This window comes from Miniopterus natalensis, chromosome 2 (assembly GCF_054644295.1).
Source record: "Miniopterus natalensis isolate mMinNat1 chromosome 2, mMinNat1.hap1, whole genome shotgun sequence".
NCBI classification, from domain to species: domain Eukaryota; kingdom Metazoa; phylum Chordata; class Mammalia; order Chiroptera; family Miniopteridae; genus Miniopterus; species Miniopterus natalensis.
The window spans coordinates 16,662,402-16,688,633 of record NC_142082.1 but is presented as its reverse complement, the minus strand read 5'-3'; the positions used below and the strand labels follow the sequence as shown (position 1 = coordinate 16,688,633).

General features: G+C 38.5%; 1 protein-coding gene across 4 annotated transcripts in view; it reads right to left on the bottom strand.

Annotated features, from left to right (window-relative positions):
• NRG1 (neuregulin 1) overlaps positions 1-26,232 on the bottom strand; it is an 889,211-nt gene that overhangs the window by 83,866 nt on the left and 779,113 nt on the right. For 2 of the 4 annotated variants that reach the window (XM_087814156.1, XM_087814155.1), the window contains exon 1: positions 25,510-26,217. The exons of the other annotated variants lie outside the window; for them this stretch is intronic. In XM_087814156.1, coding sequence (XP_087670282.1) covers positions 25,510-26,176 — 667 coding nt within the window. In that variant the 5' untranslated portion in view covers positions 26,177-26,217. Of the gene's footprint in view, positions 1-25,509; positions 26,218-26,232 lie in introns of those variants that run through there. 4 annotated transcript variants of the gene reach the window in all.

Genomic DNA, 26,232 nt, shown 5'->3' with positions numbered 1-26,232 from the left:
AGCATTTCTGTGATAACAATATACCAAGAGCTAATTATTATGAAACTGTGTACAAATGTTTTCCAAGCAGCTGGAAAACTCTTTTTCGTTTGTTTTTGTTTAATTATTAGTGCATCACTTTGTAAAAAAAATCAAGGTGCTAGTATAAATATATTCTTTCAGTAGATGTAGGCTGTCTTACTATACTTTATAAATTGATACACTTTATTATCTTTGGTTGCCAGTTAAGAATTTTAAAAAACACATAGGGCCCTGGCTGGTTTGGCTCAGTGGGTAGAGTGCTGGCCTGTGGACTGAAAGGTCCCGGGTTCGATTCCGGCCAGGGGCATGTACCTCGGTTGCAGGCTCGATCCCCAGCCCCGGTTTGGGGCTCCTGAGGGAGGCAACCAGTCGGTGTGTCTCTTTCACATCGATATTTCTTCTCTCTCTCCCTTCCACTCTGTAAAGCAACTGAAAAAGTATCCTCGGATGAAGATTAGAAAATCAAAACAACACACACATAGGAAAAGATGCAGAAGGAGGAAGAGACAGAGAATTAGGGTTAATAAAGGATTAGTTAAGGCAGAGCTTCTTCATTGTCTAAAAAAAAAGTTTGCAGGTGACACAAAGGGACAGGTAAAGAACGTCTGCTTTATTTGCCTGAGTGTAGTAGGCCTTCTGATTTCTTTGTCTAAACATAGCAACATTGGGTGTCTTTTTACATATGGTTACTTTTTCCCCACAGTAATTATCTATAAAACCTGTTATGCGGGTTAGCGGAAAAACCTAACCGGGAACCAGGACAAGACTAACATGGTCTGCATTTGTATTGGAGTCTACTCTGCTCCCGAGAGGAGGGGGCCTTCCAAGCAGCATGGTTGGTTAGCATGACTTAATACAGGGTAATGAGAAGATAATGGCCTTGCAACCAGACGGATCTGATTTTGCATCTTTGGCACGTTGTGTTCTTATGCTTGTTACATAACGTTAATCTTGGATAGCTGAGTTCCTCTCAGTAAAATAGGGATAATAAATACCATGTATTTTATTGTATTATTTTGAAGAGCAGAAAATATATAGGTTATTCATTCACTCACTAAATACACTAGATGCTTGGGGGTACAAAGATAAAGAAGAGAAGGCTCCTATCTTTCTAAAGATTAGTCTATTAGAGGGAGACAAATAAATAGTGAGGTTTGCCTGTACTATAATAAACTTTCTACAGGGCTCACTGAGAGTGGAGGGGAAAAAAGTAAATTTGGCCCGGGGAAGGGATATAAGAAAGGTTTCAGAAAAAGTTATCTTTGGCTAAATCTCCAAAAGACTCAGTCTCAGTCTTGGGATTCAATAAATGGTTACCAGTGTTGTCATATTAACATCATCATGGGGATCTATACCATCCGACTTCTTCATTAAGGAAAAGCCTTCATCTTAGTCATCAGTGGCTAAATCTACATGTTCACAGAAATTATGTTCTCATAGGGGCAAACTGTATGATGTCTTGCCAACTGTATTCATTTGAATTACACTGTACAGCTATGTGGGGTGATCCACTCATATCTCTTGCCTGGGACTTCCTTGATTATACCACTAAAAGTCCAGCTTCTCCAGCAAACCCTCTGTCCACTTTTAAAACAAAGCCCCTGGCTGGGAACTCCTGCAATTCTGGGTAAATGGGATACTTGTTGCCTCAGGTCTATGTTAATGGTTAACATGGCTTAAATTAGTGAATTCACTATTCCATTCACAGTGCATTCATTCTGAAAATGTGAAACTGGAGAGAATTTCTAGTCAACCAACCATCAGACACATTAACAATAACCTTTTACTAAGGATATGGTAATTATGGTAGACACTATACCCAATTCAAATCACTACTTTAATTCACAGATAAATGCAATGAACGGTAAATCTGAAGGATTAACAAAAAGGCAAAATGTCACAGGTTAATTTACAAAATGACATCCTCAATGTCCAAAAGAAATGATATTTTATTATTTTGAAAGCAATCAAATTTTCTTAATCTTTAAGAGACTAGAAAGCAGCACAGTAATAACTGTCAGTAGTTAGATACTTAGCTCACAGGAGTAAATATACTTACAAATTCATTAGCAAAAACTCCCTTCATTCTAATCAAAATGAGCATGTTTTTACTCAAGAATATTTGAACTTATTATTGTATACTCAAGGAAGTGCATATGTAAGACCAGAGAAATAGATTGGGTTGCAATTCAATTATTACTTACTGCATGCTGAATTAAAACCATTTAACAACAAAGGAAACCATCAATAAAATGAAAAGGGAACCCAAAATATGGGATAATATATTTGTCAATGATACATCAGATAAAGGGTTAATCTTTAAAATATATAAACAACTTATACAACCCAACACCAGGAAGACAAACAATCTAATTTAAAAATGGGCAAATGACTTGAATAGACACTTCTCCAAAGAGGACATGTAGATGGCCAGCAGACCTATGAAAAGGTGCTCAACAATCACTGATCATCAGAAAGATGCAAATTAAAATGACAATGAAATGTCACTTCACACCTGCAGAATGGCTACGGTCAATAAATCAACCAACAACAAGTGCTGACCAGCGTGTGGAGAAAGGGGGACCCTGGTACACTGCTAGTGGGAACACAGACTGGTGCAGCCACTATGGAAAACAGTATGGAATTTCCTCAAAAAATTAAAAATGGAGCTGCCTTTTGACCCAGTGATCCCACTTCTAAGAATATATCCTAAGAAACTCAAAACACTAATTCAAAAGCATATATGCACCCCTATGTTCATAGTAGCATTATTTACAATAGCTAAGATCTGGAAATAATCCCAGTGCCCATCAGAAGATGAGTGGATAAAAAGCTGTGGGACATTACACCATGGAATACTACACAGCTGTAAAGAAGAAGGAAATCTTACCCTTTACAACAGCATGGAGGGACCTGGAGACAACTACCATATGATCTCACTTATATGTGGAATCTAATGAACAAACTGATGAACTAAATAGAACCAGAGGCATGGATACATGGAATGGACTGACAACTGTCAGAGGGGAGCAGGGTGGGAGGGACTGGATGAAAGAAGGTGAAGGGATCAGGCAAAGAACATATATGCATAACCCACAGACACAGAAAACAGTGTGGTGATGGCCAGAGGGAAGGTGGGCGGGGTGTGGGTGGAGATGGACAGAGGGCGAGAAAATGGGGACATGTGTAATAGTGTCAACAATAAAAATAAAGTAAAAAATAATTAAAATAGTTATGTAAATAAATAAATAAATAAATATTAGGTCATTTTGGTAATGAGTGCCCAAATAGTCAAATTAATCCCAAATAGTAGGGCAGTATTCTTTATATATTACACTACGATGGCAGGAAAGGGAAAGAAATCCATTCTGTCAGCATATTAGGGTAAAAATCAAAGTGACAGTGTTTTCGGGAGAGTTAAACACTGAATTCTTTTAAGAATGAAAACTAAAGTTATCATGCTAAGCCAAAAAAGGGGATAATCTTATTTTCAACTGTTACATTTTATTTATAGACCTGTACTATATCTTACTAAGAGTTTACTAAACTACTAATCAATTGATGTAAACTGTTGGCATTTATAGCTCTGGAATTCTAAAAACTTGATGCTACGAGACACTTCAACTTTTTTGTACAAGAATAAACATGAAAATATAAATCAGCCATCATTTGCTGAGAACTGATAGCTAATTATCTAGCTAAACACTTACTTCTTCCTTTTCTAGGCCATTTTGAAAATAATAGTTTTTGATTTCCAACCTACTCAAGCAGTTGTCTGGATTCAATTTCCAAGTTTTACCCAGCTCAATTTGCCAACGAATTGAAAATTTTTAATTTTGAGCAATTAAAATTATGCAAAAATCTCCTGCAACGCAGACTGGAAACAACCATATTCAGCATGGGTTAGCTTTGCATGAGTCTGTCTGCTGCACAGGCGATAATCTCTTTGAAATAAATTAATAAGAATGGTTATCTACTCCTTGTCTCCACTGGTGAAATGATATTAATTAATTTCACCAAAGCCCAGAAGTTTAATTTAATATCCTTTGTTCTTATGTTAATTGCTTTGAAGGAGGTTAAGCAATTGATTGAGACAGGAGCCTCTTTCAAAAGCCTTGTACATAATGAGAGTATTTCTGAGCACTCATTAAAGCTGATCGCCATATAATGCCAGGGATGAGTACTTTAAAGAACCTTTCATTGGATTCAGAGTGAGAAAGGCTACAGGATTCATTTCAAACAAGACCAATAGAAAAAAAAAAAAAATCTACCTGATGTAGGCTATAGGCCCAATAGCCAACATACCTGAGACTGACAGCACTCTTAGGCCACAGGCGGTACTTGCATTATTTTGTCTCTGCGTCCCAGACCTGTAGGGCGTCGCCCGTGATGGCCTGCCCTCCGCCCTTCTAAGTGGTCCCTTTCAGATAGGTGACTTAGAGCATTAGCTGAAAAATGATGCAATGAGAGTCCCATGATGCACTGTTGTAAAATGTAAACTTATGCTCCACTTGACTTGAAAAAAATGTAAATATAATTAAATGTATAAAATAGATTTAATTAATATGCATGGAGATAGGGTAGTATTTGTGTATAATATAATGTGACCAATGTGGAAAAAATCATGAGTTTAGAAGGTTTTTGCAAATAGAATGTAAATTGAAAAGATAAGCTGACATAGCAAGACAGCAAAGTCTGTATTTCCTTCTTTTTTTTTTTTATATTATCCTCACCTGAGGATATTTTCTCCATTGATATTTAGAGACAGTGGAAGAGAGGGAGAGAGAAACATGGACACCAGAAAGACACATCAATTGGTTGCCTCCTGCATGAGCACTCACTGGGCCGAGGATCGAACCTGCAACCGAGGTACATGCCCTTGACCAGGAACGGAACAGGAGACCCTTCAGTCTGCAGGCTAACGCTCTAACCGCTGAGCAAACCGGCCAGGGCTGTCTTTCTTTCTTAATGGCAGGTATGACTAGGTATACTCAGCATAGGGAAATATTTTATCATTGGAGGAAAAAAGTTTTGGTGAATGTTAGAAATGTGCTTGCTTTTAACTTCATAAGACTAACTGTGGGGGCTGAGTTGGAGGGAGAAGCTGATAAATTCTGCTTTCAGTTATATGGTCTCAACAGCCTGAGAGGCAAGAAGAAACTGTTTGAGGAAGTACTTTTAAAGTATCTGGGAGAAATTCCAGAGAATATAAATGAATGAATAAAATTCTTAGAATATATTAAGACTCTGATGGAATCATAACTTATTTTAATAGTCATCTATATTATTCATGCTACAGAGAAATGGTTATATTATACATATTTCTCAAATTGTCTAATCTGATTACATAACTAAAAGACGCTAGAAGATATTTGGGAAAGAGTCAGAGTAAGTGTCTACTAATAAGCTTCAAAATTACTCACCTATGAGAAGATGATATGATCAGTGAACTACAAACGAGGATTGTCATGTATTTCAGATATGATTTAGTCTCCCTTCACATGCCTCAGGTTAACACAAAAGCCATTCATTAAAAATTTATTTCCTGAGAACCTAGCACTTGCAAAGCACAGTGTAGATGGTGAGAGTATAAGTAAGATCAAGTCCCTATATTTTACAGAACTTACAGCAGAGTCAAGGAAATAATATTTGTTTCATTAATATAATTATTATTAACTGACTCGACTACCCTCACTTGGATAGACTGACATCAACCAAATCCTAAATCCCATATTTACATTCTGTTTCTCTTCAGTGGTAAGAGAAAGCCATTTGGAGCAAACAAGTTGGAACAAAGTTAAATGCTCACTGCTGTTGATGCCACATTATAGTGACTGGAGCTGTTCTGACAACTGAAATTAAACATTCTTCAGGCACATGGCACAAGCTGAGAACAGGGCATCACTCAGTATATGCATATGTGATAAAACCATAGGTAATATTAAGTGCCAGCTATTTTTCAAGCTTACAAAATCCCCTTCACATACACCAATCACCTCATTTCACCCTCACTAAAGAAGTTTATCAATCTACAGGTGACAAAAATGCTAATATTTAAATAGATTGCTACAGAATGCAGACAGTCACAAGTACACTGCAGCTGTCAACCGAGAGTAGATTTGTTTCCTGGAAGTGTGCGACTTACTGTCTCTTTGTAGAACCACATGGGAGAAAATACAAGCTGAATAGTTTTTGTTTTTTAATCCATTGTCGGAGAGACATCATTTAAGATTACAACATGCTATTTTATTCTTCTAACCTTTCAAAAGGAAATGCTGGAAATATAACAGCAGATGACAATGATTTGTAAGATGTAACCATTTTTTAATGACTTGTTATATGCTGTCATTCATTACACAAATATTGTATAATCTACTTAACTGTAGATAAACTAGAAGGCTTCAGCTTCTATTATAACTGTACTTAGAGATGTCTTACCTGATAAACGAATAAACTCCATATCCTCACTCTCTCACAACAGTGCCACATTTATTATTATAATAATTAATTTAATTGAAAACTTTATGAAGCTGTGAAAGAGATTTAACTTTACAGAGTACGATACACGATCAAATCACATGGATAGACAGGAGACCTCTGTTCAGTTGCTGAGAACATCTGGCTGCTTTAAAATAATTCGCTTTGTGGTCTGACACTCAACCATTTATAAGATATGTTTTTGGTTTGCTGTTTGTATTAATTATATGTTTGTATTAATTATATAAATCATACTGGATGCTTATTCTTAAACACAACTGAATCTTAACTTTTAACTTCAGTGAGAATAATTTTTCACATTCTTGTGTGTTTTTTAAAATATATCTTATTGATTTCAGAGAGAGGAAGGGAGAGGGAGAGAAACAGAAGCATCAATAATGAGTCGTCATTGATCAGCTGCCTCCTGCACGCCCCCGACTGGGGATCGAGCCCACGACCCGGGCACGTGCCCTGACCAGGAATCGAACCCTGACCTCCTGGTTCATAGGTTGACTCTCGACCACTGAGCCATGTTGGCTGGGCTAAAGGGGAGTTTGGAAAAGTGATGTGGAAACCAGTATCTTTTTTGTTTTTCATTTCAAGTGTATATGACTTTCTAATCTCATAAATACGTTTATGTCACAACAGTTTGCTTTCTATACATCTAACTAACCAAATCGTTATTTGAATAAAAGCTCTTTGAATTTATTTATAAAAAGGTTTCAGGGAGTCCATATTAGCACATTTATTCTCTAGGAATCCATAAAATTTTGACACTATTAGTTCCTGCTTTTACGATTTTCTTTATATTTAATCAAAACAAGAAAAAAATATCAAGAAATTGGTAATGTGTGTATACGTGTGTGTATACTGCTTAACATTTTTAAAGTATATTAAGATGAAAATCAACTTCCTGATTATGAAGATGACTGTATTCCATATATCCCATTTGAGCTTTAATTAAGGCAACATTTTCCCTATAGAGCACACCAAAAATTATCTCCAGGAAACCTCTAACCCACCCTTCTCATTCATTACAAAGGCGCTCTGAGGGAAGATACCTGGAACAAAGAAGCCCCTAATCAAACCAGCTTTTGCATTTTTGGATAAGGCCCCACATGACAGTCCTGCTAAAAAGCAGAAGGAATCCTAAAACAGAACTCATTGTAATATGAAGAGGAAAACAAAGGAAGATCTAAGGAGAGCAAAACAATCCCTGACCTTTGTCACAGTGCTCCCTTCCAACATCCTCTGGTCAAAAGTTAAACTGGAACCATTCAAGGATGATTTTTTTTAATCAAAGAACAAAGTAGTATCAAAAGAAACCCAAATGCATATAGGGTCATAAGAGTAGGAGCGATAATTAAATACAAAAGCTTTCTAAGTCTATTGTCGTTGCAAGTCTCCCATAACCGCCTGCTTCTTGGGGTTAACATAAGAAAGCCTGACCTTGGGCCGCCCTCCTCTCCTCGCAGGGAGATGCAAGATTGTAAGCAAACCACAACCCTCTCTGGGCCTCTGCTCTCTCATGGGTAAGGCAGCTCTGGTCAGGGTTCACTCGCTCAGCAAATGCTCTCTGAGCCCTCTCTACATGCTTTGAAGTAATTTATGACAAAGTACCTCAATATTTTTAAGATGCTACTCATATATAATTTTATGAAATTCACTGATTTTTCACTTTCTGTGTGTATGCCACTTACAACTTTTAATACATGGATGTGATTTCCTGTTTGCAGAGATGCTAAGTTTTGGTGGGAGTGGGAAGAAGTGGAGGCGGGGTGGTGGATATGAATGAAATAATCCAAAAAGATCCCTTACAGCCCTGATAGCCTTTCTCTGAAGAACATATAGAGGGGAGGAGAGACCCGAGGAGCTCACTAAAGAATAGTAAGAGAAAGTCCTGGGTTGTGTTTGGAAGTATTTTTTGTTGGCTCAAAACTGAATGAATATACAGCTTCCAATCCTTCCTCTCTTCTTGGCCCTCAAAGGGGAACACAGTTCAACCTCAAAATGCCCTTGCTTCAAACCCCAAGTACCCCTGCCCCTGATCACATGGCCTCAGCAGCTGAGTCTGTGCTGGAGTCCGGGGGCAGCATCAGTACAGCAAGGCCGACAAGCCGGAGCTTCGAACATGCTTCATAAAAAGGGGATCCTTCAAGATTCACGGGAATACTTGGTTCCATAGTAAGTCAACAGACAAGGTTCAGGCGTTTAAAAATTTGACATAAAATGCTCATAATACAATATTAAACTTTTAAAAGTTACGAAATTGAATATACCTAGATATCATTTTGGTAAATATTTACACATAACTCCATGGGATAGGAATATGAGACGTTGGACTGCATTATATGTTATTTTCTTTCCTTTGCAATTCTCACGTTTCCAACCCTCTCTCATGAACATGAGAATAAAAAACAATTAGGCTTCAACCATGCTAAGAAAATCACACTTCACTATTTGAGTACATGTCATGAGGCGAAACTATGGATTTTGAAAGCCCTGACCCAAAGAGACCAACTTCAATCATTTCTTCAAAGTACGTAATAAAATACCTTTTAAACCATATCTCAGATGAACTGCAGTATTTTAAAGAAATCCATTGGAAACCACTCCATTAACTCAAATGTTAGTTTTCCGCAGCAGGGAAAACCGCTTAACTCCAAACGCCAGACTCCACTCTGACTTTACTCATCCAGCGGGTCTACTTCTTGCTGGACACAGCCACTGCCTTTTAAAACCTCCAGGATTCAAAGCAAATGTCGCCTTCAGCTTCTTAGTTATTTTCTTTTTCTGGGATCCACATGAAAGGTAGTCTACATTTATAGAATGTGGAAGTTGCTAAGCTATATAGATCTTTTGTTATTTCCCTTTGGGCGGGGGTGGTGGTGAGAGGGTTGAAGTTCTCAGCAAGAAGGAAAGACAGAGATGTTTGTCTAAGAGATTTAACGCCTCGGAGACATCGCGAATGAGTCCAAGTCAGTCCAACTGGTTGGAGCAGCATGTGGCATGCATGCCTTGCCCTATCTTTTGCTTTCTGTCTTTTCTCCCAGTAATTTTCTTTTATTTATTTTTTTTCCAGCATATGTTTATTGATTTCAGAGAGAGGAAAGGAGGGGGAGAGAGAGAGGTAGAAACATCAATGATGACAGAGTCACTGATCAGCTGCCTAGCCCACAACCCGGGCATGTGTCCTGACCGGGAATCGAGCCCCGATCGCCTGGATCCTAGGTCGATGCTCAACCGCTGAGCCACGCCCGGCTGGGCTCTCCCAGTAATTTTCACGTTGTCCTTTTATCAGTCTCATCCCCATCATGAGTGAGAAATGGATAATGGATGTCTAGGACAATGCAAATTAAGCAGTATGACAGCAGGAATATTTTGAGGCTTAAGTAAATATTTTCCCAGAAAGGATTCAGTTGTCAAAACCTCACTTGAGTTTCCGTATGTATCAGTGGTACACGCTGCCTTGTAAGCCTTTGATACTTTATTTCCTTATGACTATCTTTATATTGTATTCTTTATCAAGGAATATTAAGTAAAGGGTTCTAGTCTACGTAACCCAAAGAAAATTGTTATTAAATGAAAGGGGAAAAAGAGAGGACATTAGTGTTGCTAGCAGAAGTTGGATCCATACCGATTATAACAATAAGGGCTATTGATACCAACATGTTCTCTCTTTTTTCTACTTCTGAAGTTCTATGTTTGTTAAAGTCAGAGAAGCAGATACCTCCTATTTCCTCAAAACAACAGGGACCTTACAGTACAGAAATTAAACAGAAAACTAACGTTTTACTCTGCAAACCAGAAAATAAACAAACAATGTATGAGAATAATGCTTGATATAACGAACTATGCCAAAATATGATCTGGGATTTCACTATATTTCTGGCATTCACCCAGTCCTCCAGGTGGGACAGCTGAGTGGTGAAGCTGGTGATCTAGGAGTCTCCCTGGCAAGAGCCCTCAGTCCACTATTTCAGTCCCAGCTGGCACAGGGCCAAGAAGGCCAACGCAGTCCTGACACTTCCATCACCTACACTCATAGTTTTCTGACTGAGAGCCATTAGAGATATAAACTGGATTATTTCCATGAGCTCAGATGGAGAAAGCATTCTGTTGACAACACAAAGCACAATAAATCTTAACAGGAAATCCTGGCTGGGACTCTTCCCAGGGATTAAACAGTTGAGGAACGGGAATGTGGTCCTCAATGAAGGGCCTGCATTTTAAAGGAGCAGCACAGCCGTGTCTCCTTCCTTCTCACTGTCTTCATCACCTGCACGAACGTGTCCTGAGACTCTTTTCACTGATTTTTTTTTTTTTAGAGAGAGAGGAAGGGAGAGGGATAGAGAGAGAGAAATACTGATGAGAGAGAAACACTGATGGGCTGCCTCCTGCATGCCCCCTACTGGGGATCCAGCCTGCAACACGGGCAGGTGCCTTGACCGGGAATGGAACCGGGGACCTCTTGGTTCGTGGGTCAATGCTCAACCACTGAGCCACACCAGCCAGGTGCATGAGGCTCTTTTTATAAAAAAATCAGAGGCAAATGCACTTTGGAACTGATAACCTGTTTAAAACAGTCCAATGTGTCAGTCATCAAAGTCGGTCAGGTAGCTTTAATGATTAAGGATGAAAGGAAATCTTCTAAATGATCACACAGGTTAAGAAGAAAGAAGTCAATTCTCTCTTGCTTTAGTTAAAAACATCTTTGCAACCAAGTACTTACTGCACCTTCACAAATGCACAGTACTATCGGAGGGAGGAACAATTATAATATATGCTAAGGAAATGACATTTATCAGTATGTTTCCCTAGGAAATTCTCTTGTTCACAAATTTGACTTAATTCATTGTTTTCATCTTCATACCCTAGAAGAACAAAACTAGACTGGGGACTAACCACCTAAAATTCAAGTGGTGTTTCCAGAGCTGCTTCTGCATTAAGTTTTTTCAACTTAATGTCTCTTGAAAGATATAAAAATATTGCTTCTGTTTGCAAGTTTGAAAAGCAGAGGTGAAAGTCAATGGATCTAAAGTGAACCTTTCCTGCAGTATTACCTAGAGAGATGGGTTTTCACTTGGAGTGGGTGGCACTTTCCACTTTTCATCCTCCAAGCAGGGCACAGAGGGTGGACTTTGAAATGCAAAGAACAGTCAGTCTCCCATCTCTGCCCCCAATTCACCAGGGATTTTGAGGCCTCTCTGGAACGGAGTACCCACAAATTTACAAAAATTTACATATTCAATATGTATAAAGGAGAAATAAGTAGAGTTAAATCCTAATTTCTAAGCTAAAATGTTGAAATTCAACTTCCTCTTTACGCGACTGTTTTGGACACTAAGGAATTTTGGTGCAAAAGCAAAAGAACTGTTTACAAAAGAAGTTTCTTTTCAAAAAATACAAGATCAAGATCAGACAGCAGGCAAGAAGGAAGAGAAATTGGAATTTTTGCATCACTGGATGAATTCTAATTCAAGTGGGAATGCATCTTTGAAAAGAAAATATTACATATTCTAATCACATTAAAATAGAATACTCACCTTCTTGCTCTAACCTTTTCTTTTTATACAATGTTTTAATCACTAGAAGTATCTTTATTATACCTATTTCTACTCTAATTCTAAAAACAATAACTTGCTGTATAATATTAAGAATCGCTGCTTTAAATAAACAACTAAGTAATGAAATGTTTCTACCGTTAACCATTTATATCTGCAGCCATGATATATTTCATACACTTCTAGTCTCAAAGGCTTGCCTGTGAACAATGTGAGTAGAGATTATATTGCTTGTTTCCATTTACCAGCTTTAAAAAACTGAATAAATGTACCAACATACTGATTGCCTCTTTAATCCTGAAATATTCCTTTTCCTAGAACACAGCACATATATCACTAAAATTGCATGGATGAAAGAACTACAAATTGAGAATGTGATTATTAATAGTCTGCTAAAATTTTACATCAACTGCAGCATTTCAGAGTTCATATTTTGAACCAACTGAATGAACTAAGTTAAGGAATTTAATAAATATCTAGCTTTGTTTGAATATTCATGAAAAAAATTAACAATGATTTTGTAAAAATATTTTCTACATGCTTTTGGTAATAATTGTTCAATTGCAAGTTGAGAATTCACACATAGCATCACTAACGCCAAAGCATTTGAAAAGCTAAGTGGTATGCTCTGGGCATACTACAGAGACTGTGTCTTAGAATGGACTAACTACAAATTCAATACATAATTCTATAAATAATTGCCATATCAAAATAACTCTCAGCATGGAAGTTACTTATGAGGATATGAATCAGCAAAGGGTTCTGATTCATCAGCAACAATGAATAATGTCCATAAAAAGTAAAGTAAAAATGCCTTTACATTCTGTATTCTATCAATTTTAAATTTTATATAATACCAGGGGAAGAACAATTATTATTATTTAATTAAGAGGGTCGGTCAGGAAAAAGCAATGACTGCTTCCTGGAAACTGGAGCACAAGTCACTTCCTGTCATAAATCAACTGATTCTGTACATTACGAAGCATGTAAAGACTTCATAGAACACAATAAATGCACATTGAATGAATGCATGAGCTTGTCATTCAGAAATTCATTAATTGAACAACCATTAAATGACTAATGGGTGCAAAATCATTTCCTCCCTTCCTTTCCTACATTCAGTTACTCCTGTGGAATTTTTTTTCATGTCTTTTATACCTATGGGTCCTCCCACTCTCTTGCACCCTTCAGCTTATGATTACCACCATTGTTATTCTTACTATTTTAATGTCTGAACCATCAGTTTCTTCTGCTCCATCAATTTCTTTGAAAAGAGGGAAAATAATACAGCCAGCTCATGTTTTTTATGTGTGTGTTTAAAGGTCGAATAACACACGTGAAACATGGAGCACACAATGCACGCTTAATAAATGCAGGCGATCAACAAATTCCTTCATACCAATCCAACTGGCCTCCTCCCTCTGTGCCTAACAGGCCTGTTTCACTCTTGGCTCTAGTAATGTCTTTCCTTTCACCTGAAATGCCGACGCCCGTCAGGATTGTCTGTATATATCTTTCAACGCCCACCTTGTTCTTCACCCCTAGATCGAACAAGTACCATCTTTCAGGTCTTCCATTAACTGGTACCTTCTCGATGCAGCTTATGCTGATCATTCGGTTTAAAATCACCAGGCCTCTCCCTCGGCACTCTCACCACCTTATGCTGGCTATTTTCTCTCTACAACTTACCATCTTCTAAAATAGTGCACAATTTACTTACTATTCTTTGGCCTATTTTCTTCCCTTAGAGATAAAGTCCTGGAACAAAGCCTTCTGAAGAGGCACCCGACAAAGAATATGGGAAGATGGGAAAAATGAAGCTCTTCCAGCTCTAAAAAATTATTTAATATATGGTAGCACGGGACACTGAAAAAAGTATAAAACGAGGTGGCATCCCCATTTTTGGACCAGTCTCTGTTTCTTACTATGAAAATATGTAAGGCCCAATCATTTCACATTTCTGTATCTTGGTTTCCTCAGGCATAAAGAAAAATATTTTGACCAGCTTATCTATAAGAGCTCCTAAATCTTTATGGAGTCAATGGTTCTGCTGTGATCCTGTTTAATAAAATTTAGATACTTCCAAATCACTGCTTTCTCATCAGGGACAGCACCAATCATCGCGTTAACTTGTTGGCTGCGTCTGGCTAACGAGCAGGTTTGGGCTTTGTGAAAACGCTAGCCTTAGGGAGCCAAAAGCTTTTGCAATTGTTCAACAGCTAAGGGAAGTTCGCTGTGTCCCTGTGGACGTGCACACCACTTTATGACAGAGTAGGGAGTCACGGCAATCACCTTAAACACGCACGCATCTGACAGTCCACAGCATGTCCACAGGCGGCGTGCGGCCAAAGGGGGGACAGCTTTCTCTCAAACCACCTAAACCGTGTAGTTCTGTTTCTGGCTGACGGGTGGCTGCTGGTTACACTTCTCAGCTCTCCTTCAAATTCCTGAGAACAATGCAGCTATGACGGCAGTAAAATCACCAATACGTATATATTCAGGAGAAATCTATATATCGATGGAGATATCTCTATCTCTAGTTATATGATATACTGTTTCAGATCATTTTCTTCCTTCCTGTGCTGCCATAAGCAAGTCACGCTTGTGGTACCTCAATTTTTAGTCCAAAAATAGGCAAAAAGGATGCCTACTTCACATGAAACACTGCTAAGCACTGTACAGGGCAAAAAAATCAATCAGCTGTAACTTCAGACTCAAAAAATGTTCGGTCTCATATGAGTAACACGCAAGTGTCCAAATAAGAATATCTTGAGTGAGAATGTGGGACATCCTTACTTAATGAGGAACAAACAAGGCGCTCTGGGGCTCCAGAGGAAGAGGGCCCACATCTCACATGGAAGGTTTCCTATTAGATACTACGACCAATGTCTGAAAATTAGTGAGTTAAGTCTTGTCTAGTCTTGAGGCTTGAGCAGAATTCTGGAAGGCAGAGATTGGGGAAGGAGATCATTTTTGGTAGCAGCAACAGAATAAGAAAAGGATGAAGGAGAGAAATAAAATAATATTCAGGCAGAGTCTCACTTGGCTAGAACATGGGTCCATATGGTTCTGGCTGAAGGACAACTGGAGTTGGGCTAGACAGAAAGTTTGGGATTCTGCTGGGTCAGGGCCTTGAATACCAGAGAAGAGTTTATGAGATAATATTGGCTATGGTAGGCTCCAGAAAGTAAAATAAAATAAAAATAATTTCTATTCTGTGAATTATAAGGTTTCTCAAATAAATTTTGCAACAAGCCAATAAAGCACATTGACTAATTTTGTAGAGTTCATATGTTCAAAAAATAATGTCCTGTTAGGTACTCTGATTAATGTCTACCCTGATTCTACATATAATGAAAGGAGAAATAAGTGAACAAAATAAAACTTCTGGAAGTAGACTCAGGCTCCCGAAATCTAAGCACTAATAGAATAAAGTAGTTATTCTTCCTCTTCATCTGCCATTCACGTCTCATCCTGAAGTCTGCTGATCCAGAACACAGGATGAGTCAGGTTGGATAAGCAAAAGATATGTCACCAAAACTTAGGCATTTTCTCAAGGAGAAAACCTTACTCAGAGACACTTTATCTTTCATATAAGTGTTTAACCTGCTTAAAACTTGATTTACAAAACCCCATAGGATATCAGAACTATAAATTAAAAGGAGTATGAAAAGTATTTTCCTTAATATATGTTGCTTCCAAAGTAACTTCATAGCTGAAAGCATGGAATACCAAAAATATCATCAAAATTTTCTGGTTCTATGTGATCTCTGGCAAAAAAAATTAACATCCCTGAGCCTGTTTCTCTGCACTAAATGAAAAGATTAGGTGTGAATTGTCTCTATGATGTCTTAATGTTTTGAAATTCTAATCATGATTATGTAATAACCCAGCACAGGTTCAAAATATATATGGGTCTGGGGTTAGAATTCCTAATATAACTTAATATGTCCTAATAAGATCACAGTATTAAAGAAAATTATAACCCGCTATGCTCTCAAGACATCACAGTAGTCAACGCTATGAAGATTCTATATTTAACAAATCCTGTTTAGCATGTAGCATTGATTATTAAAAGATTCCCATCCAAAATGAACAAAATTAAAGTTTCAAAGTGATAAATGATCAGCTATTTAGAAAACTCAACAATGTAGAACAACTAATTTCCCAAGGATTTTGAGAAGCCAAAGATTTACTATGCTGATACCTATGTTTTTATGTGCAGTTTACTGAATAGGTGGGGAGTATAGAGGTTATTGGCTATGTGTATCTCAGGTTCCAGAGCGCAGATGAGCTAAAGTCACAGTCATATGAAACTGAACTTCCTGGGTGGGGGGTTGCTTTAAATATCTCCCTGTTGTCATGGAAATAGAAAGATAAAAAGACTGAAGTAATTATTTTATATAATGTTTTTGTTTTCCAATGTAAACCAAAGTCTACCCAGATTACATGATACTATTTTTGCTCTTCTTTTGAAAAATCATGAGTTGTGGGATGGGGAAACATTGTAGAAATCCAGCTTGCTTTAAGGATTAGAGCCAAGAGAGATCGGAGTTGTAACACTGAACGCTGCCACTAATCATTCTAAAGATTTGCTTCGTAGGCAACACTGGAGCATCATGTAACAATCAATGGCTACTGCTCCCTTCTGCTCCCAGAAGAGCGAGCAATTATGACTCAGGAAGCTCCACCAAGGGATTACAAACAAATGCTAAGAAGAGCTCAGTTCCACTGTCCTTAGATCATTCCATTTATTTATGGAGCTTTTATTGCATGACACAAACATACTTCACAAAACAAATACTTCCTGTTACTTAGCAAAGGAAGAGGCACCGCTGCAAGTCATCAGGCTAATCGTGGTCAGGTCTGCGGTTAAGGTCTCACTCGCTCTCCCCCAGCCCATCTGGTGCGAACCACAGGCCGGGGCCATCGGCGGGCTCCACGGCCCCCGAAGCTCCCGGACACGGGCTTCAGACCAGGGGGGAGAGTGGTGGGGCAGGACCAGCAGACTAATGGATAAAAGTGGCCGTGGGATAGCAAGTAAGAGAGAAATAAAGGGAGGGAGAAGGGAGGAAAGCTGGATAAATAAAATTATATCAGTATCCGACACCAACACAGGTACCAAAGTTAAGACTTGAGAATTACCGTGTCATTTGTTTGCCTATAAATTGAGTTTTCTTTCTAAGGCAACTATCTTTGTATTCAGTGTCGCAATCTTCTTCCTTCCAAATGCATATAATTGTGTGAATACTTGGTTTAATTTTAAATTACGAGTTTTTAAAATGAGTTATAGAGGAGACTTGTTTTATTAGATGATTACATGAGTATTAAATTCTGTACTAACTTTTGGTAAAAGTAGAGCTCACAAATTTCCCCTTTTGCTGGGATGACAACACCTCAAGTAAGGCAATTCAAACACTCCAGTGCATATCACTGAAAATTATCGTATATATAGGCTCATCTTGTCCTACCATATTTTTTATGAAAAATAAAAAATGCTTTAACTTGGGAATATTTCTATTGTATTTCATCAAGTTTTATTGGGTTTAGCAGCTCATTTCCACTGCACAGTCTGGAAAGCCTATACTCAGGTAAAATCTGCCCTAGATTGTTGTCATCGAATATTGTCCTCTTAGAAGTGGCTGCCTCACTGCCTCAGTACTGGTTCAGAGTTCAGTTTCTGCCATGTCTATTCTACTTGAATTAATAAGAATCAAGATGACCAAAGCACAAACATTTTCACACATTTCTAGTTCTACTATGTTAAAGAATAAAGAAAAACATGTATTATGCTGATCACTATACATTTTTGTAAATGAAAAGCTCTAACAAATTACATCTGTAGGCAAAAAAAGTCATGAGGTGCACACAAAAATACAAAAATACCAAAGCCCTTTGTAAGTGCCTACGTCCAGAATAGCACTGCTTTTTTTCTTCTTGTAGAATTGTGACCAATAATCAAGCTAATAATATTTCAAGTCCATTGTAACAGAATCTCCAGTATATATTTAAGGTACAATTATTCTCTATTTATATAACAGTTTTTTTCTTTTACTTTTTATAAGCCTCTAATAATTAGATCTGGGGCTAGAGGTTTTTTTTAAACTTATTGATAAATAACCTTTTCCTCTATACTTTAAATAATTTTATTTACACAATATTTGTCAAGTAATCATCATTTCCCCTATTATTTAGAATATTATGTGTATGTAATATATATACGCGTGTGTATATTTTTAATAAAATTAAAAGAACTATGTTTAATTTGGTTCATGTAAAATTATTCTGTGTAAATTATTATTTCCATGGATTTTGCGAAATCCTGAGAATAGCTTAATTTCTGTCTTTTGGGGTCTGGAAATTCCAGTTTGAAACAATGACAGGAGTTCGGTGAGCATAATTTTCATTCAGATCAAGAAGGATACGTGATCTTTCCAGCCAAGTCTTCCCAAGCCCTGCACTGAACTGCATGAATTTCTTTCCATGAATCCAGCCTCCCCACAGAACGTAACTCCCTGCAAACGCAATTTTAATCACCCCCGTCTTTCCCCGTCTTGGGAGTAGCTCCTTATCATTCTGCCTGTAAGAAACACACTCATTCTGTGACTTTCAGACATTCCCCAAGGAGTAATAATCTCTGTATTCTAGCCAGTTTTTATGGGTGAACTCTTTTTATGGCACTAGGGTTCAAGAAATTAGTAAAGTTCTACATCACTCTAAGAAATAACAAATTAATTTGCCTGTTGAGACTCCTAGAAATGTTAACATTTGCGAATACTGGTCTATATGAACCCTCCTAGAGACGAAGGAAAAGAGGAAGTTAATATTTGTCCTCATATCAGGTATTTTTCTCACTACAGTAACTTATTTAGTCTTTAACACAATCTCGTGAAAGTTTTAGGTATTAACATCCCCATCTGTCTGGGTGTTAAATACTAAAACCTCAAGTGGTGAAGCGAGTTGTTCAAGGTCATATAGCTTATACAGGGGAGAGCTGGGATTTCATGTCAAGTTTCTAGGGCAATTTCCACTTCACCATGATGCCTCTTCAACTCTTAACCTTACTTCTACAATTTTCATAAGCTTCCCCAAACTCCCAAACTTAACTCTCCAAACTTTGATAGAGAACCATTCTGTCAAGAGCAAAGGAAGAAATGAATGACGTGAAGAAGGGAGTCACAGAATGAGGGAGAAAACAGATAAATAGATACTAGTTTCATATCTGCTATATTTTAGTTCTGGAACATGGTGTTTTCCAACATCTCATTTATCTTCCCAAACAACCCCAACAAATGCATACTACTATTCTTACATATAAGTGAGAAAAGACTCAGAGCGATGACATAACTTGCTCAATGCCATGAAGAAAGGCATATATATATATATATTTTTCTGTACACATGCATTTATGATAAAGTTTAATTTATAAATTAAGCACAGGAAGTGATTAACACCAATAGCTAATAATAACATAGAACTGTAATAATATACTGTAATAAGTTATGTGAATGTGCTCACTCTTTGATAACCAATCCAATAACTGTGTCAGCTACTAGGTGACTAACAGGAGGGGAGCGTATATTGTGTGGATACACTGGACAAAGGGATGATCCACATCCCAGGTGGGATTTGATCATGCCATTCAGAATGACATGCAATTTAGATCTTATGAAGTGTTTATTTCTGGAATCTTCCATTTAATATTTTTGGACCACAGTTGACCATGGGTAACTAAAACTGTGGAAAGCCAAAAGGCATATAAGGGGGGATTACTGTATTATTTGAATATTAAATGCTAAAAACAGTTTGGAAAAGACAAATGGTATAGCAAAGGAAAGGGTTATTTTGGTTTGGGTATCAACACTGACACTAGCTGCAGTGACCTTGGGCAAGTCACTTCACTTTTCCAGATATGACTTCCTCCCTCTGGAAGTCACTCAGATAATCTCTATAAATGTTCACTATATAAAAATCTGTGATTACAGAATGTCAATTATATTACTCAGAAATAAACTTTGAATGCTCTCTCTCACACACACAAGTGATTACATTCATTGCTGTAAAGACTGCAACAAAATTAAGATGATGAGGGTTAACTTTATTTCTACTCAATCACTTCTCATGTGAATAATATATGAACCCAAGTTTTTATTCAGCTTGAGAACTAAATAACTTAATGGCAGAATCAAGAACTTTCTCTGGACAGTGAAACTGAAATTCCTTGGGAATATTTTAATATTCTTGTTTTACAAACCAAAAGAATAAATAGAAAATATGACCAAAAAATAAAAACAAAAATATTTACAGCTATCAGCTTTCTAGAATCTGAAAATAATCTTAGAATCTTTTCATGCTAATAGAATTATGTACATATTTTCTACTTAAGAGACTGCTCCTAAAGAACCAGACAGGTACTACTTTTCCAACCACTCCAATGGTTTGTTTAAATAGCGCCGCGCAGTCCAAACATGAATCACCCAAAGTTACCCAACTTGTGGGGAGCAGAGTTAGGATTCATGTCACTTTTAAGATGCAGGACAATGCTGGCAAGTCTTCAGGATTTAACAAGTAGAAGAGGAACTACTTAGGGCAGGAACAGGGCTGGCGGTCAAAATGTGAATAAAATGAAGGTAAGGAGAAGAAATTTTGAATTCAGAGTATATGTTTAGGAAAGTAAGAAAATAATTCAAATTCAGTTGTGGAACTAAATTCCTAAAATCCATTAGAACACAAGCTCTCTGAGGGCAAGGACTTTCACTGTTTTTCATTGCCATATAACCAATCTCGAACCGTGCCTTGTGCATGCAAGGTACTAAGTACATATTCATTAAATGAACAAAAAAAGGAAATGATAGAAGAGAATCACTAACATGTGAAAAAATAATAAAAATGAAAACATGAGCATAAAAGTAGACATGGCATAGTTTATGGTTTCATAGAAAATCCAATAGATTCAGTGGACAAGGGCTATATTCCTAATTCTTAGGGGCTTCTAGCTTAACTTTAGATAAGCCATAACTTTTCATGCCTCTGTTTCTCAATTTACAAATTATCTCTTCTTTCATGCTTTAAAATGATATTTTGAGCTATTATTAAAAGGGAAAGGGAAGCAAGGAAGAACAAAGATGTATGACTTGGGGCATTAGTGATTTTCTGGAAATGCAGACATGCAGATTTGTACACACATGACGGAGTCTGCAGAGAAACTGGCATGAAGCCTACCAAGGAAAGAAAAGACAGGTGGTGATGCTTTTATATCTTAGAATGCAACGAAATATTGATACATAAAGCCAAAATGGCCTAATTAGAAAAATAAGAAAGACTCAGGATAGAATCCAGAGGGTGGGAAGGTAGAGGAAGGAAAGAAAACTGACCTGGGGATCATAGAGGAGTAGGAGGAACGAAGTGGGATGTGCAGGAAAGAGTGAGCCACTTGGCCATTGGCTACATGGCAGGAAAGAGCTCAACCAAGAAAAGCCAAGGTGTCTTCAAAAGCAAGCTGGACATTGTATGGGTGGTCAGATAAAAAAAAAAATTTATATGCGCAAAACAAGACGGTGAAAAGAAAATTCAATTTTAATGGTATGAACTCCACACCCTTGACCAGTGGTAACCACCAGAGCGAGTCTCCAGCTCTAACTCTCTAGAACAGGGGAAATGGGACAGGAGACAGGTCACTACTCTGTTCTCTACCCTTCGGATTTCACTAAACCTTTCAGAACTTGTGAATATCAGTGAAAGAATTTCACTAACTCTTTCAGAGTCTGGGTTGGCTCATTAGTAAATTTATAAAATGATTTGGTTCAAATCGGGGGTCTTTCAGTTTCTTCCAGTTTTTAATGTCTTAGGGTTTAAATAAGTATGGTAAAAGCAAAGAAAAGTTACTTGAGAACACTATTCTGAAATACCTACAAGAACAGTTGCAAGGATCAAATACCTACAAGAACAGTTGCAAGGATCAAATACCTACAAGAACAGTTGCAAGGATCTAGAAGAATCTACTGGGCTAAAAATGAATGCCATTTGAAACTGAAGGGAAGAAATCCTTTGGTAGATTAAATGAATCATGTTGAGCTTTGTAAATTGTAGTGATTCATATTGTCACTGTGGTAACAATGGTTTGCCATGCAACCCAGTACAAAGATTTAAGACAAAGCAAAACAAGTTTGGCCTAAGATGAAAATACTACTCCATTCTTGTACCCAAGAGTCCATCATCAAGCAAGCTGTCCCATACAGAAATACATACATTTCAAGATGGCACCATAGTTTCCTGGCTGCAATTTAATGAATCAGCTCTTTTTATAATAATCTAAGTTTGCAATCTCCCAGAGTTAGGTCTTTCCACACAAATAGAGGGCAAGAAAAATTTAAAAGCCCAGGCAAAACAATCCTACAAATGAATGGTTCCAGTGTTATCTGACTTGCTGGAAAATAAAAACTTAACTATTATCATGGTGATACAATGTGTGGTAGTGAAAAAAATACTAATCACACAGAGAAACTTTAGAATTATACATATATTTTCCAGCCCTGTATTAGATTTCTTAAGATCTATATGTATGCATAGATTAATATGGTGAAAACATGAAATTAAATTACCTTATGAAAGAAATATCCATTTTAGAAAAGCTGGCACAGCCACTATAGCTATAGGCAATCTAAAGTACTCTAGTTTGCCTTTTATGATAATAAAGACTAAGAATGTTTTAATTTTAAAGGAATCAGGGAGGAAGGGAGTAATTCTAGTGTTATAGAATAAAACCCTAACACTAATAGGTAGATTGGTTTGGGAAAGAGCACAGCAGACGCAATTACCAGGATTGTCTCTCCTCCAGTGTCTCAGGCCCCAGGATAAAGAAGAATCAATTAGCCCTCAACAGACTATGACCTTGAAGGTTACAGCTCTGAGCAGAATATGCCGAATATGCTGAGACAGAGAGAAAAGGGAGAACAAACTCCTGAAACCAAGGAAGAACATGCTTCGGATCCGGTTATGTCATTTTAAAATAAACACAATGATGCTCGGTTCATGTCAAAAGCATGCACGCTGAAAGGAAAGCTCCAGATCTTCCTGTGACTAAGCAATACTTTCTTAGATGAAAAGAAAAAAAGTGGGAGAGATTAAAAAGTGACAAAATTCACTTCCAAACCTTTTTTTAAAAATTCCCATTTGTTGATGGTTACAAGCGTTTTAAACAAAAGCAACCACTTATGAGTGTCTGCAAACAAACAAAGATCCAAGGACCAACCTTTTAAAAAAAAAAAGACTCTCAATTTTTTGGATACTGTAATTTTGTTGTTTTTAGTCACTATTCCAAAAAATTAACACAGAGTTCCACACACAGAAAACCCTGCAGGCTGTACAATGTTAACCAACTGTCCATTCCTAACTTTTCAGGAGAAAACTACTTCCCAGACTGCGTTTCCAGCCCCATTTCCAATGCACTTCCGAAGGCTGCAGCTGTGCTCAGCCAGCACTGGCCTCCGTGATACTTTTAGGCAGCAGTAAATCTCTTCCACTAAATGCAAGTGCCAGAAAATCAATGCCCTTCCTTTGGAAAAAAATTTAAAAAGAAGCTATATGGGATGTATAATCTATTAAAACCCTTAGTAGAAGAACTTAGCTTAAAAAATAATTTCTCAAAAAGTCACCACATACTTTGTAATATGGTCTTAGATCATGAAAATGTGCTGGATGTTTCTTTGTTTGCTTGTTTTCTTCAGATGACAAAATTATAGAATTTAGCTGACAAGTGTTTCCAAAGGGTCCTCTTTCTTTCTGTGGACCACTAAACCTATTCGGCCACATTTTCATTAAAGACAAGTTAAAAACGCTAAAGACAAAGGAGTAACCTTGTCCTCATGGTGCATTTTGCTTCTCCTTGCAGGATCTGTACTTGCTTTTTATAGCCTGTCATTTCATCTGGGTATTATTTCCCGGTCACTTTGCCAGGTGGGAAGAGGCGGCGAATGCAGTGATGTCTGTCAGCCCTTTAATGATGCTTCAGGGATTTGATAAAGATACAAAGCAGTGTCTGCAGAAAGGAGCTCCTCTCCTAATTACACCTGAAAAACAAGCCTCTTTTTTTTTTTTTTGAAACCTCTGCCACTGAAACTGGTGTGTATGAAACAATCTTGAATCGCAAGCAGAAGTCAAGTTTTGCTGTGTTTCTATAACACATGGCTCTATCTCATCCTGAGCATAACGTCTGAAAGACTATTCTTTTTCTTCATTACCATCTAGAGGGACACAGAAGGAGTATTTCATCACCGAATTCTTACCCTCAACTCACCTTTAACTCCAAAAGATTCTACATATGTTACTAGGAACCAAGTTCTCTGATCTTTTACATTTTCCCACTAAGGAAATATTCATCGATAGAAAATAGTGATAGAAGATAGAACACAAAAGTAAATTAGAAATATTTTTTTAAAAGCTAAAGATATCTCTTCCTTTCTATACTGATGCTTAGAACATTCTGACCAGTCATGGTTCCAGCCTTGTCAACTTTCCATCACAGAGCATTGCGAGCACCCAGGCCAGACACCAACATCCTGCTCTGCATTGTTTTAAAAGCATGGGCTCTCTTCACTCACAGGTTATTAAGCTGGGCTGCTGCAATGTGACAAGCAAATGACACATGCCAAAAAAACCCACAGCGATGAACCTTTCTAGTGAATCTTGCACTTTTTAATGACTGCCAAGAAAGCTACTTAAACATTTGATTACAGAAGACAAGACTCATCCGGGAAAATCCTTTCATGCAGAATTGTACTGTGCCTTGAATGAAATCAGGCTGCCCCTAAGAAGTGCCCAGTAGCCAAAACTACAATCGGAGCAGGACGCCAATGGTCCGATGCTGGGGAGAGGTGAGCGCTGTAAATGCCTGAAGGCTTGATGCAGTACCGGGAAGAACCAACTGAAATACAGACGAGGGGAGAGGTGGTCAAGGGAACAGGGAGAAGAGATGGAGGGGGGCTGCTGGAGGCAGAGGGAAACGGAAAGGTGAACGGAGGTAACGGGAAAATGTTCTGGGGAAAAGACACAAAGTCATACTCACTGCTACACGGAAGTCACACTTACATTAAAAAGTAAATGATGACCTGATACTTTAATTGCAGCCAATGTTAGAAATCAACTGAATTTCACTTAAGTTCAAGCGCGACTGGCAGATGCTGAAGTTTTGGGTCCCCCACCCCAGATTCGGCAATGCGGCTAGAAAGAGTGGCTGTCAGGGCACCGGTTCACGCCGGCAGTTTTGCAAGATCTTTCCACTCATCTCTTCGCCGCCACCCGAGCATCCCAGTCACATGACGCGCTCCAACGACACCATACCATTAAGACGCGAGGAGGAAAGCAAACAGTTACACGCTCCGGGGAGCACTCGGCCGGACCTCGAGCCCACCCCTGTCCTCTAATCGCCATCGTCTCTCTCTCTACTTACAAAGTTTAGGAGCAGTTTGGAGATTAGTTTCTGTTGTTTGTGGCTGAGTTGCTGACTTGGGTGTTCTCACCTCGGGGTGCCGAGTGGGCGACGGGAAGGGCGGTGCAGTGGACGGCAGGAACGAAAACGCAAAGAGACGGTTCTTCGGGGTCGGTGCCGCGGAGGGGTCAGGGGACACAAGGGCATTGTCAACGTGCAGTGTAACTTGAACCTCGGCTTCAGACCGAGCCCTCGAGACAGGCGAAGGGTATGCCTCCGACGACACCCACACGGCTGAGGCAGCAGGTGGCTCCAGAGAGATAACGGGGTCCTGGCCTAACCCCCCGGGGTCAAGGTGAGTGGGAGAGTCATACTCAAATATCTTGTCCACAAACACCCACTTGAGGCCGGCGATGCAGAGGCAGAGGCTGACCAGGCAGGCCAGGATGGGGACAATGCAGATCTTCTCGGAGTTGAGACAGCCTCGCAGGCGCTCGGCTTCCAGGCAGACGCAGCAGGGAACCGCCAGGCCCACGAGGCCCGGGCTTCTCCCATCTTCAGTCTGGGTCTCTGGCATGTCTTCTGCTGCCGGAAGCCCATCAAGAGATGGGTCTGCACTCAGCTGAGTGGAGGGGCTGGACGACCTCTCAGCAGCTCCCTCAGACATGTCTGGGGAATAGATGTCCATCCGCTCACCTCCAGAAGGCCTGGCCTCTCTCACGGTCCATTACCATGCAGAGCCCC